The sequence below is a fragment of the Sminthopsis crassicaudata genome, chromosome 4 (assembly GCF_048593235.1).
Source record: "Sminthopsis crassicaudata isolate SCR6 chromosome 4, ASM4859323v1, whole genome shotgun sequence".
Classification (NCBI taxonomy): Eukaryota; Metazoa; Chordata; class Mammalia; order Dasyuromorphia; family Dasyuridae; genus Sminthopsis; species Sminthopsis crassicaudata.
Window position 1 is genome coordinate 388,853,352 of NC_133620.1, and position 15,164 is coordinate 388,868,515.

Here is a 15,164-nt window from a genome sequence, read left to right on the forward strand (position 1 = left end):
GTGCACGACCCTTTCACCTCACATCTCTGCTATTACAAGTGTCTACTGGTAGATCTACTTGCTTCAAGTCTCTTATTATTCTATTTTATCCTCCAGATTTCAAAGTGATTGTTCTTAAATGTAGGTCTGAACTCATCACCCTTTTACTCAGATTGCCTTCCTGTTACCTCTGGGGTCAAATGCAAATCCTCTGGTATTCTGAACCCTTGAGGATGTATCACCCCTTATCTTCTTACACATTACACCTTCCACCCCAACATACTCTTTGATCCAGTGTTATTGACCTCTTTGCTGTTCGACAAATAAGACATATCATCTCAACATCAGATAATTTTTTCTGGCTGTTCTGCCTGCCTCTGATGCTCTCCTTCCCCTGCCTTTTTTGAGTACCAACTAAAATCACAGCTGCTATTGGAAGGCTTCCCCAATAGCTGTTACTCTTAGAAGCTTGCTCTATTAATTATTTCCTATTTATCCTGAATATAGTTTATTTATTTTTTTCTAGACAACATACCTTTTTTATTAATTTTATAATTATAATTTTTGACAGTATATATACATAATTTTTATGACATTATCCCTTATATTCATTTTTTCCAAATTTTCCCCTCCCTCCCTCTACTCCTTCCCCTAGATGAGAGGCAATCCCATACATTTTACATGTGTTACAGTATAGCCTAGATACAATATATGTGTGTAAATCCAACTTTCTTGTTGCACATTAAGTATTGGATTCCGAAGGTATAAGTAACCTGGGTAGATAGACAGTAGTGCTAACAGTTTACATTCACTTCCCAGTGTTCCTTCTCTGGGTGTTGTTGTTTCTGTCCATCATTGATCATCTGGAAGTGAGTTGGATCTTGTTTATGTTGAAGATATCCACTTCCATCAGAATATATCTTCATACAGTATTGTTGTTGAAGTGTATAGTGTTCTCTTGGTTCTGCTCAATTTACTCAGCATCAGTTCATGTCTCTCCAAGCCTTTCTGAATTCATCCTGCTGGTCATTTCTTACAGAGCAATAATATTCCATAACATTCATATACCATAATTTACCCAACCATTCTCCAATTGATGGACATCCATTCATCTTCCAGTTTCTAGTCACTATGAAAAGAGCTGCCACAAACATTTTGGCAGATACAGGTCCCTTTCCCTTCTTTAGTATTTCTTTGGGATATAAGCCCAATAGTAGCACTGCTGGATCAAAGGGTATGCACAGTTTGATAACTTTTGGGACATAGTTCCAAATTGCTCTCCAGAATGGCCGGATTATTTTACAACTCCACCAACAATGTATTAGTGTCCCAGTTTTCCCATATCCCCTCCAACATTCATCATTATTAGTTCCTGTCATCTTAGCCAATCTGACAGGTATGTAGTGGTATCTCAGTGTTGTCTTAATTTGCATTTCTCTGATCAATAGTGATTTGGAACACTCTTTCATATAAGTGGATATAGTTTCAATTTCATCATCTGAGAATTGTCTGTTCATATCCTTTGACCATTTATCAGTTGGAGAATGGTTTGATTTCTTTTAAATTAGGGTCAGTTCTCTATATATTTTGGAAATGAGACCTTCTTGTTTGCATTAGTATTGTTTGTACAGAAACTTTTTAGTTTGATGTAATCAAAATCTTCTATTTTGTGATTAATAATGATCTCTAGTTCTCCTCTGGTCATAAATTCCTTCCTCCTCCACAGGTCTGAGAGGTAGACTATCCTCTGTTCCTCTAATCTATTTATGATCTCATTCTTTATGCCTAAATCATGTACCTATTTTGATCTTATGTTGGTATATGGTGTTAAGTGTGGATCCATATCTAATTTCTGCCATACTAATTTCCAGGTTTCCCAACAGTTTTTTTCAAATAATGAATTTTTATCCCAAATGTTGGTATCTTTGGGTTTGTCAAACACTAGATTGCTATAGATGTACCCTTTTTTGTCCTTTGTACCTAATCTGTTCCATTGATCGACTAGTCTATTTCTTAGCCAATACCAAATGGTTTTGGTGATTGCTGCTTTATAATATAGCTTTAGATCAGGTACAGCTAGACCACCTTCATCTGACTTTTTTTTTCATTAGTTCTCTTGAAATTCTCGACCTTTTATTCTTTCATAGGAATTTTGTTGTTATTTTTTCTAGGTCATTAAAATAGTTTCTTGGGAGTCTGATTGGTATAGCACTAAATAAATAGATTAGTTTGAGGAGTATTGTCATCTTTATTATATTTGCTCGGCCTATCCACGAGCACTGAATGTCTTTCCAATTATTTAAATCTGATTTTATTTTTGTGGCTAGTGTTTTGTAATTTTGCTCATATAATTCCTAACTTTTCTTTGGTAGATGGATTCCCAAATATTTTATATTCTCAACATTTGTTTGGAATGGAATTTCTCTTTGTATCTCTTGCTGTTGCATTTTGTTGGTGATGTATACAAATGTTGAGGATTTATGTGGATTTATTTTGTATCCAGCAACTTTGCTAAAGTTGTGAATTATTTCTAATAATTTGTTATTAGAATCTCTGGGATTTTCTAAGTATACCATCATATCATCTGCAAAGAGTAACAGTTTGATTTCCTCATTACCTACTCTTATTCCTTTAATCTCTTTCTTGACTCTTATTGCCGAGGCTAGCATTTCTAATACAATATTGAATAGTAATGGTGATAGTGGGTAACCTTGTTTCACTCCTGATCTTTCTGGGAAAAGTTCCAGTTTATCTCCATTACATATTATGCTTACTGATGATCTTAAATATATGCTCCTGATTATTCTAAAGAATAGTCCATTTATTCCTATACTCTCAAGCGTTTTTAGTAGGAATGGATGTTGGATTTTATCAAATGCTTTTTCTGCATCTATTAAGATGATCATATGGTTTTTGTTAATTTGGTTATTGATATGGTCGATTATACTAATAGTTTTCCTAATATTGAACCAGCCCTGCATTCCTGGTATAAATCCCACTTGATCATAGTGTATTATCCTGGGGATGATTTTCTGAAGTCTTTTTGATAATATCTTATTTAAGATTTTAGCATCAATATACATTAAGGAAATTGGTCTATAGTTTTCTTTCTCAGTTTTCCATCTACCTGGTTTAGGTATCAGTACCATGTCTGTGTCATAAAAGGAATTTGGTAGGACTCCTTCATCCCCTATTTTTTCAAATAGTTTATATAACATTGGGGCTAATTGTTGTTTAAATGTTTGGTAGAATTCACATGTAAATCCATCTGGTCCTGGGGATTTTTTCCTGGGGAGCTGATAAATAGCTTGTTCTATTTCTTTTTCTGAAATGGGACTATTTAAGCAATTTATCTCCTCCTCTGTTAATCTAGGAAGCCTATATTTTTGGAGGTAGTCATCCATTTCACTTAAGTTATCAAATTTATTGTCATAAAGTTGGGCAAAGTAACTCCTTATTATTTCTCTAATTTCCCTCTTCATTGGTGGAAAGATCCCCCTTTTCATTTGTAAGACTAACAATTTGATTTTCCTCTTTCCTTTTTCTGATCAGATTTACCAAAGGTTTATCTATTTTATTGGCTTTTTCATAAAACCAACTCTTGGTTTTATTTATTAATTCAATAGTTTTTTTTTACTTTCAATATTATTGATTTCTCCTTTTAATTTTAGTATTTCAAGTTTGGTTTTTGTTTGGGGGTTTTTAATTTGGTCTTTTTCTAGCTTTTTAAGTTGCAGGCCCAATTCATTAATCTTCTCTTTCTCTATTTTGTTCAAATAACTGAATATAGTTTAAATGTACATGTTTATGTGCTTGTTATTTCTCTCCTTGCCATTAGATTGTGACCTCCTTGAGGGGAGATTATATTCCTTATATCTCTAGTATTTAGTATAGTATTTATGCTTGTCACACAGTAGATGCTTAATCAATCCTTATGGACTTGAATTAAGGAGTATGTACCTTTTTTTTTTTTTTTTGGGGGGGGGGATGACTCCAAATTATTTTACAAATCAGTTGAACCAATTTGTGGCTCTAACAAGAGTGCATCAGTGTACTTATCTTTTTACATGTCTTCTGTAGTACAGATTATTACATTACTGTCATTAGTACTACCATCCTTCTAGTCACCCAGGCTTGCCTCATAGGCATCATTTATTTATTTATTTTTTTAATTAATTCTTTTTTTTTTTTTTTTTAATTTTTTATTTTATTTTATAATTATAACATTTTTTGACAGTACATATGCATGGGTGATTTTTTACAACATTATCCCTTGCACTTACTTCTATTCAGATTTTTTCCCTTCCTCCCCCAGCCCCCTCCCCCAGATGGCAAGCAGTCTTATATATGTTAAATATATTACAGTATAATTTAGATACAATATATGTGTGTAGAACCGAATTTTTTGTTGCACAGGAAGAATTGGATTCAGAAGGTAAAAATAACAGTTTACATTCATTTCCCAGTGTTCCTTTTCTGGATGTAGCTGGTTCTGTCCATCATTAATCAATTGGAATTGGATTAGCTCTTCTCTATGTTGAAGAAATCCACTTCCATCAGCATACATCCTCATACAGTATCATTGTTGAAGTGTATAATGATCTTCTGGTTCTGCTCGTTTCACTCAGCATCAGTTGATGTAAGTCTCTCCAAGCCTCTCTGTACTTCTCCTGTTGGTCGTTTCTTATAGAACAATAATATTCCATAACATTCATATACCATAGTTTACCCAACCATTCTCCAATTGATGGACATCCATTCATCTTCCAGCTTCTAGCCACTATGAAAAGGGCTGCCACAAACATTTTGGCACATACAGGACCCTTTCCCTTCTCTAGTAGTTCCTTGGGGTATAAGCCCAGTAGTAGTATGGCTGGGTCAAAGGGTATGCACATTTTGATAACTTTTTGGGCATAATTCCAGATTGCTCTCCAGAATGGTTGGATTCTTTCACAACTCCACCAACAATGCATCAGTGTCCCAGTTTTCCCACAGCCCCTCCAACATTCATCGTTATTTGTTCCTGTCATCTTAGCCAATCTGACAGGTGTGTAATGATACCTCAGAGTTGTCTTAATTTGCATTTCTCTGATCAATAGTGATTTGGAACACTCTTTCATATGAGTGGAAATAGTTTTAATTTCATCATCTGAAAATTGTCTGTTCATATCCTTTGACCATTTATCAATTGGAGAATGGCTTGATTTCTTATAAATTAAAGTCAATTCTCTGTATATTTTGGAGATGAGGCCTTTATCAGAACCTTTAACTGTAAAAATTTTTTCCCAATTTGTTACTTCCCTTCTAATCTTGTTTGCATTAGTTTTGTTTGTGCAGAAACTTTTTAATTTGGTGTAATCAAAATGTTCTATTTTGTGATCAATAATGGTCTCTAGTTCTCCCTTGGACACAAACTCCTTCCTCCTCCACAAGTCTGAGAGGTAAACCATCCCATGTTCCTCCAATTTATTTATGATTTCGTTCTTTATGCCTAAATCTTGGACCCATTTTGATCTAATCTTAGTATGTGGTGTTAAATGTGGGTCCATGCCTAGTTTCTGCCATACTAATTTCCAGTTTTCCCAGCAGTTTTTGTCAAATAATGAATTCTTATCCCAAAATTTGGGATCTTTGGGTTTGTCAAAGATTAGATTGCTATTTTTATTCACTATCTTGCCCTGTGAACTTAACCTATGCCACTGATCAACTAGTCTATTTCTTAGCCAATACCAAATGGTTTTGGAGACTGTTGCTTTATAATATAGCTTTAAATCAGGTACACTTAGACCACCTTCCTCTGACTTTTTTTTCATTAGTTCCCTTGCAATTCTCGACCTTTTATTCTTCCATATGAATTTTGTTGTTATTTTTTCTAGGTCATTAAAATAGTTTCTTGGGAGTCTGATTGGTATAGCACTAAATAAATAGATTAGTTTGGGGAGTATTGTCATCTTTATTATATTCGCTCGGCCTATCCAAGAACATTGAATGTCTTTCCAATTATTTAAATCTGACTTTATTTTTGTGGCAAGTGTTTTGTAATTTTGCTCATATAATTCCTGACTCTCCTTTGGTAGATATATTCCCAAATATTTGATACTATTGACTGTTATTTTGAATGGAATTTCTCTTTGTATCTCTTGCTGTTGGATTGTGTTGGTAATGTATAAAAATCCTGAGGATTTATGTGGATTTATTTTGTATCCTGCGACTTTGCTAAAATTCTGAATTATTTCTAATAGCTTTTTAGCAGAGTCTTTGGGGTTCTCTAAGTATACCATCATGTCATCTGCGAAAAGTGACAACTTGATTTCTTCATTTCCTACTCTAATTCCTTGGATCTCTTTCTCGGCTCTTATTGCCAAGGCTAGAGTTTCTAGTACTATATTGAATAGTAATGGTGATAGTGGGCAACCTTGTTTCACTCCTGATCTTACAGGGAAAGGTTCTAGTTTATCGCCATTACATATAATGTTTACTGAAGGTTTTAAATATATGCTCCTTATTATTTTAAGGAATAGTCCATTTATTCCTATACTCTCAAGCGTTTTCAGTAGGAATGGATGTTGGATTTTATCAAATGCCTTTTCTGCATCTATTGAGATGATCATATGGTTTTTATTAATTTGATTATTAATATGGTCAATTATACTAATAGTTTTCCTAATATTAAACCAGCCCTGCATTCCTGGTATAAATCCCACTTGGTCATAGTGTATTATCCTGGGGATGATTTTCTGAAGTCTATTTGCTAATATCTTATTTAAGATTTTAGCATCAATATTCATTAAGGAAATTGGTCTATAGTTTTCTTTCTCAGTTTTCGATCTACCTGGTTTAGGTATCAGTACCATGTCTGTGTCATAGAAGGAATTTGGTAGGACTCCTTCAATCCCTATTTTTTCAAATAGTTTACATAGCATTGGAGTTAGTTGTTCTTTAAATGTTTGGTAGAATTCACCTGTAAATCCATCTGGTCCTGGGGACTTTTTCTTAGGAAGTTGGTTAATAGCTTGGTCTATTTCTTTTTCTGAGATGGGACTATTTAGACTACTTACTTCTTCCTCTGTTAATCTGGGCAAGCTATATTTTTGAAGGTATTCTTCCATTTCATTTAAGTTATCGAATTTATCGGCATAAAGTTGAGCAAAGTAGCTCCTAACTATTGTTCTGATTTCCTCTTCATTAGTGGTGAGTTCACCCTTTTCATTTTCAAGACTATCAATTTGCTTTTTCTCTTTCCTTTTTTTAATCAGGTTTACTAAGGGTTTGTCTATTTTGTTGGTTTTTTCATAAAACCAACTCTTAGTTTTATTAATTAATTCAATAGTTTTTTTACTTTCAATTTTATTAATCTCACCTTTTATTTTTTGAATTTCAAGTTTTGTGTTTGTCTGGGGGTTTTTAATTTGTTCCTTTTCTAGCAATTTTAGTTGTAAACCCAATTCGTTGGCCCTCTCTTTCTCTATTTTATGCAGGTAGGCCTGTAGAGATATAAAACTTCCCCTAATTACTGCTTTGGCTGTATCCCACACATTTTGGTATGATGTCTCATTATTGTCATTTTCTTGGGTGAAGTTATTAATTATGTCTATGATTTGCTGTTTTACCCAATCATTCTTTAGTATAAGATTATTTAGTTTCCAATTATTTTTTGGTCTATTTTCCCCTGGCTTTTTATTAAATGTTATTTTGATTGCATTATGGTCTGAAAAGGATGCATTTACTATTTCTGCCTTACTGCATTTGATTTTGAGGTTTTTATGCCCTAGTATATGATCAATTTTTGTATAGGTTCCATGAACTGCTGAGAAGAAAGTATATTCCTTTCTGTCTCCATTTAGCTTTCGCCAAAGATCTATCATATCAAACTTTTCTAGTATTCTATTTACCTCTTTGACTTCTTTCTTATTTATTTTGTGGTTTGATTTATCTAATTCTGAGAGTGCAAGGTTGAGATCTCCCACTATTATAGTTTTGCTATCTATTTCCTCTTGCAGCTCTCTTAATTTCTCTTTTAAGAATTTAGATGCTGCACCACTTGGTGCATACATGTTTAATATTGATACTGCTTCACTATTGATGCTTCCCTTTAGCAGGATATAATGCCCTTCCTTATCTCTTTTAATTAGATCAATTTTTGTTTTTGCTTGATCTGAGATGAGGATGGCTACTCCTGCTTTTTTGGTTTTGCCTGAAGCATAATAGATTCTGCTCCACCCTTTTACTTTTAGTTTGAATGTCTCATCCTGTTTCAGGTGTGTTTCCTGTAAACAACATATAGTAGGACATAGGCATCATTTAAGCATGATTTGGGAATAAAGAATAGGAGAAGGCACATATATATAAACTCCATGGAAGTCTCTTGCTTTTATATAAGGAACACTCTCCTTATTAAAATAATTGGCACATGCTGGGCATAACCACCATCAAGAAACACTGAAAAACCCTAAAATTGGTTGTATTTTATTAAATCGGGAAAGAATTATTATTGAAGTTGGAATTATTCCAGTTATGTAAGTATAGTCAGAGCATCAACTTGCTAAGATTAAGATCTTAATGGTGAGAAGAAAGAATGATAAAAGGATCTATCATAAATTAAAACAACTTGATTCTGAACTCTCTAAACAGATAATTGGTATTCAAATGTGGCAAATGAAGAAAAATAATAAAAAAGTAACACATGTCATAATTTTATTACAAAGTTTAATCAGTGTAAATTAATTGCCACATCAAGAAAACCAAAGAATCCTAGAAAGTGCCATATTTAGCATACATTTGACTGACTTGTCAGATAGTGAGATGATGCCTACCACAGATACAAAGTGGAGTCATTTTGCTTCGCAACAGAAGACAGAAAAGGAAAATGACAGAAAAAGGGAAAAAAAAATGTTCTCTAGCATGTATCTCTAGGATATGTGAAAATGGGTACATTAATTTATTGTCATTTTGAACTGTTCTTACCATTTTGAAGAACAACTTGGGGCTATGCCCAAATGTCTATAAAACTGTATTTACCATTTGATCCAGAAATACCACTACTAGGTCTGTATAGAGATCAAAGAAAAAAAGAAAAGGGCTTCTATGTACAAAAAATATGTATATCAGTTATTTCTGTCATAACAAAGAATGGGAAATTGAAGGAATGCTTATCAGATTATGACAGAATAAGTTATAGTATATGAAACAGTACTTTGACTAAATGGAAACTGAAACCCAAAAGTCTGATAAGCTTATTTTTAAAAGTGGGAGTATAAATAAATTTTGATTCCTAACACAAAAAGTAAATAGATGTTACCCATTGTCTTTCTATACTAAAACATATTGTAGAATTGGATTGGTGATAGTTTTTATACTAACATTGTTTTTGGAATAACCTAATTATTTTTTCTTTAATTTTTATATATTTTCTTTAAATATTGCTTTAAAATAGTGAGGAAACTTATACTAATTAACTGCTATTTTTCAGGTCAGAGATGACAACAAGAGACAACACCCCTGCTTGGTAGAATTCTCTAAGCTTCCAGAACAGGAACGCAATTACAATTTACAGATGTCCCTTGAGACACTAAAGTAAGTTTGCTGCATGTTTTATCCTATACCTGCATTGTAAGGGGAAAAAGTATAAACGTAATTGCCCTTTTTTGATAGTTTATTGCTAATACAGGTTTCACATAATCCCTAACAAAATGGATGGATAATATATATATTTAAGTTAATACTTATTTATAAAATTGGATATTTTTAAAATAAATTTTAATGTTCCTGGTAATATTATGTTAATGTTTATTCTAATATATTATTTGATTTACAGGTATGTTGTCAGAAAGCACTTTTTAAACCACATGTTTTATATAAGTTGATTATATTATTAAAATGTATTTATATTTACATGTTATATAATAATATAATATAGATAGTATAAATATAATATATTTCAATATAATTTATTTTCATATTAGTTTCATTTATATCATCCTCTTCTTCCTTGGGATCTATCCCGCATCATCATCATCATTACCACTACTACCAATCATCATTATTATTCTCAACAAACATTTATTAATCATTTAATTAATGTTAATTAATCAGGTACTATTTAATAAGTGTAAAGGATACAAAGAAAAGCAAAAACTTAGTCCCAACACTCAGGGGATTCATTTTCTCATGGAGGAGACAATGTACAAAATGTTATTTATATATAAATATTTTTGTATCGAAAGAGGGGAAAAAAAGAAAGGGGGAGGGGAAGAATAATTTAGCAAAATATATCAGCCTAAATGGATAAAATATACAATATTCTACATTTATTGTTCCCCATGTCTGCAAATAGGGGAGGAGATACATTTTTTTCATCTCTTCTTTGAATATGAACTTGGTAAATATAAAGAATTCTATTTCTTTTTAATTTTCTTTCTTCCCTACAGAAGCATTTCTTTCTGTTTATGTTGTTATAGTTACCATATGTTTTTCTTTCATAATTCTATCCTCATTTTGGATTAGTTCACTAGTAAATTTCCCTGAATTTTTTATATTGATCACTTCTTATGACACTCTAATAATTCCATGATATTTATATATCATAGTTTGCTTACCTAATCAGTGGCATCCATTAAGTGTACTTCTTATTACCACAAAAACTATGGTTATGAATATTTTGATAAGGATCTTTTTTTTTCTATTTGTGATCTCCTTATGGTAATAGTGAGAACTCTGGATCCAAGGACATAAACAATTTTGATACTTTCTTAGCACAATTCCAAATTATTATCCAGAATGGATAGGCCAGTTTACAATTCTGTGTATAATATGTCATTATGCTTATCTTTCAGTAGGGTTAGGTTTTTATTTCTCATTTTTCTTAAGGATGTGAAGCTATTTGAAAGTCTAATTTTCAGAAGTCTTACAAAAATGACTTTGATTGCTTTGTGATATTGGATGACAAGAATATTTGAAATTGAGAAAAAAGCAAGAAAAACAATCTTGATAGATTTGTCAACATGTATATTAGCTTTTTTTTTTTTTAAATCCAGAATATCTTATAGGTATGTGACTTTAAGATACAGATGGCTTACTTTATCCATCTAGATTAATATCTTATTTATATATAGTAATCTTAAAAATTAATATCTTAATTTTTTTAATATGAGATAAGGATGAAGTATAAGCTTTTTTGTTTCATTAATCTGTGAAGTCAGTTCTGTGGAGGATGGTTATTTTTAGATTTGCATTATTACACATTTATATGTAAATAAAATGCTATTTTCCTTCTTCTTTCCTGCCAAACTTTTTTAGTGCTTCTTTCTTAATTTGCTCATTGTCTTGTCATTGAATTCCTTGAACTTTGCTCTTTTTTTAAGTTCTTTTAACAAAATTGCTTTCTTCTGAGCAAAGTCTAATTGGTAGATTCAATGGAATTCTTTTCATTAAACTTTCTGTTGTACTTAATATTATTCACCATCTTCTACTTTTTAGCATTCTTTCATTTTGCAGCCTCTATAAAATTATTCTTGTATCTTTTTTCATTCTACTTTTCAGAATACTCTTGTTTTTCTGGTAAACAAATTTTTCTTTGTCAATATTTGTCCTAAATGTGCAAATGTCCTTGCCACTTTTCTTTTTATGAATAGTTTCTTTAGTAATATTATCCATATTCCACCAATTCAGTTTTCACGACTATGCAGATGACTCCCAAATTTTTGTTCTTTAGTGGATCAATAATCTGATTTAGGAGCCATATTTAAAATAGGCCTTCAAATACAAGGGTCTATATATTGTTCTATAGTTTCTCTAATTTTTTTCATAGAAGAATAGGTATTTATTTATAATTTCAATAATATTTTTATTTTTCCAGTTATATGTAATGATGGTTGTTAACATTCATTTTAGTAAGATTTTGGGTTCCAATTTTTTTTCTCCCTCTTTTACCTTCCCCATCTCCAAGACAGCAAACAATATGATAGAGGTTATACATGTATAATCATTTAAAAAATATTTCCATATTAGTCATGTTACAAAAGAAAAATCAAAACTAAAGGGAAAAATCATGAAAAAAAAAATAAAATTTTTAAAAAGTGGAAATAGTATGCTTCAATCCTCATTCAGTCTCCTTAGTTGTCTCTCTTGATGTGGATGACATTTTACATCCCTAGTCTGTTGAAATTGTCTTGGATCACTGCATTGCTGAGAATACCGAGGTCTATTTTAATTGACCATCATATAATCTTGTACTATGTTTTCCTGGTCTTCTCACTTCACTTAGCATCAATTAATATAGGTCTTTCCAGGTTTTCTTGAAATCAGTCTGCTCATCATTTTCTTATAGAATACTACTATCCCATTCTTTTCGTATACCATAACTTATTCAATCATTCCTCACTTGATGAGCATCAATTTCCAATTCCTTGCCACCACAAGCTGCTACAATCATCTTTGTACCAGTGGATCCTTTCTTCTCTTTTCTGATATCTTTAGGATATATTCTTGGTAGTGACACTGCTGGATCAAAGGATATGCACAGTTTTATAACCTTTTCAGGACAGTTCCAGATTGCTCTCCAGAATAGTTGGATCATTTCACAACTCCACCAAAAATGTTTTATTGTACCTGTTTTCACTAAACATTTATCCAACATTTATCATTTTCTTTTTCCTGTCTTTTCTTAGACAATCTGATAAGTGAGATGGTACCTCAGAAATGTTTTAATTTGCATTTCTCTAATCAATAATGACTTACAACATTATTTTCTTTTTTTGGAATTAATTATTTTAATTATAGCTTTTTATTTACAAGATATATGTAAATATATACAAGATATATTTACAAGATATATGTAATTTTTCAGCATTGATCCTTGCAAAACTTTTTATTCCAATTTTTCCCCTCCTTTCCCCTACTCCCTACGCCAGATGGCAGGTAGACCAATACAACTTAAATATGTTAAAGTATATTTAAGTACAATATATATATATATATATATATATATATATATATATATATATATATATGTATATATATGTATACACATACATATACATACAGTTATTTTGCTATATAAGAAGAATTGGACTTTGAAATAATGGTAAGGAACTCAAAAATGCAAGCGGACAAAAACAGAGGGATTAGAAATGCTATGTAGTGGTTCATACTCATTTCCCAGAATTCTTTCGCTGGGTGTAGCTAGTTCTATTCATTATTGAACAAATGGAACTGATTTGGTTCATCTCATTATTGAAGATGGCCACATGCATCAGAATTGATCATCATATAATATTGTTGTTGAAGTATATCATGATCTCCTAGTCCTATTCATTTCACTCAGCATCAGTTCATCTTACAACATTATTTTCATAGGAATATAGATGGCTTTATTTTCTTCATCTGAAAATTATCTATTCATATCCTTTGACCATTTATCAATTGGAGAATGACTTGTAGTCTTATGAATTTGAGTAGGCTCTTTATATATTTTAGGAAAAAAAGTCTTCATCAGAAACACTGTCTATAAAAATTTTTCCCCTAGCTTTCTGTTTTCTTTCTAATCTTGGTTACATTGGCTGTGTTTGTACAAAACCTTTTGAAAAACCCAAACTTTTCAATTTAATATAATAAAAATTATCCATTTTGCATATCATAATGTTCTCTAGTCCTTGTTTGGTCATAAATCCCTTCTCCAAAGATCTGACAAGTAAACTATCTCTTGCTCTCCTAATTTGCTTATATTATCATTCTTTATATCTATGTCATGAATCAATTTCAACCTTGTCTTGATATAGGATGTGAGATGTTGGTCTATGCCTTGTTTCTGCCATGCTATTTCTAATTCTCCCAGAATGTTTTTGTTTTTTTTCAGATGGTAAGTCCTTATCCCAGAAGCTGGAATCTTTGGGTTTATATGTATTAAAAATGAAATATAGGAGGGAGAGCAAATATGGTATATTGATCTTTAGCTAAGTTCCTCCTGGTGTCCCTTAGATCAATTCCAAATCAAGCCGCTGAACTGGTTTTGTAGTGATAGAACTCATAAACATTTGGAGTATAACAAATTTCCAGCAGAAGATATTTTAGAAGAACTTCACAGAAGATTTGTTTCAATTGGGCATGGGAGAGGCACCTAAACATAGGCACTTCACAGAGAAACCATGATGAAAAAACAAACAAACAAACAAAACAAAAACAAAAACCTAAACATCATTTTTCAGGAAATCATCAAGAAAAACTGCCTTGATGTCCTAGAACCAGAGGGTAAAATAGCTATTGAAAGAATTCACAATCACCTCCTAATAAGGACCCCAAAATGAAAACGCCAAAAAATATTGTAGCTATATTTCACAATTATTGGATCAAGGAGAAAATATTGCAAGCAGCCAGAAAGAAACAATTCAAATATTGAGCCACAATCAGGATTACCCAGGACCTCTTACCTTCCACTTTAAAGGATGGAAGGGCCTGGAATCTGATATTCCAGAAGGCAGAGGAATATGGATTGTAGCTAAGAATCAACTATTCAGCAAAATTAAACATTATCTTTTTGGGAAACGATGGAATTCAATGATACAAATGAATTTTATTTATTATTTTTAAAAAGACCAGAGCTGAACAAAAAAAAAAAAAAAAAAAAAAAAAAAAAATTGGTCTTCAGGTACAGAACACAAGAGAAGCATAAAAATGTAAAAAAGAAAGAAAAAACTGTTTTTTGTTTTTTTTTTTTAAGTTAAAAAGCTTATATCCCTATAGGGGAAGGTGATATGTTTAACTCTTGAGAACTATATCTCTGTTATGGGTATATTTAGAGGGTACAGGTATAATTTGATTTTATTGTGATTAAAAAAAAAAAAAAACCTAGAGGTGGAAAGGAAATTGTACTGGAAGAAGAGGGAGCTGGAGGTAAAATGGGGTAAATTACATCTCATGAAGAGTCAAAAAGACCTGTTACAATTGGGGAAAAGAAGGGAGAGGGATGAACATTGTATGAATTTTATTCTCATCAGATTTGGCTCAAAGAGAGAATATCAGATTCAGCTTCACAGACAAACTTGTCTCACTATATAGGGAAATAGGAGGGAGAAAGAGTAAGGAAAGGCGGAGGCTAATGGAAGGAAGAACAGAAGTAGTAGGTAAAAGGTATAAGAAAGGGGAAAGTGCTGTAAAAGGGGGGGGGGAATGTTTGAGGGAGGTGGTAGTCA

The 15,164-nt window shown here is 31.9% G+C and overlaps 1 protein-coding gene across 2 annotated transcripts in view; it reads left to right on the top strand.

The window, feature by feature from the left end:
* Window positions 1–15,164, top strand: part of RYR2 (ryanodine receptor 2) — a 699,155-nt gene that overhangs the window by 357,427 nt on the left and 326,564 nt on the right. For both annotated transcript variants that reach the window (XM_074262493.1, XM_074262494.1), the window contains one exon: window positions 9,449–9,552. In XM_074262493.1, coding sequence (XP_074118594.1) covers window positions 9,449–9,552 — 104 coding nt within the window. The remainder of the gene's footprint in view (window positions 1–9,448; window positions 9,553–15,164) is intronic.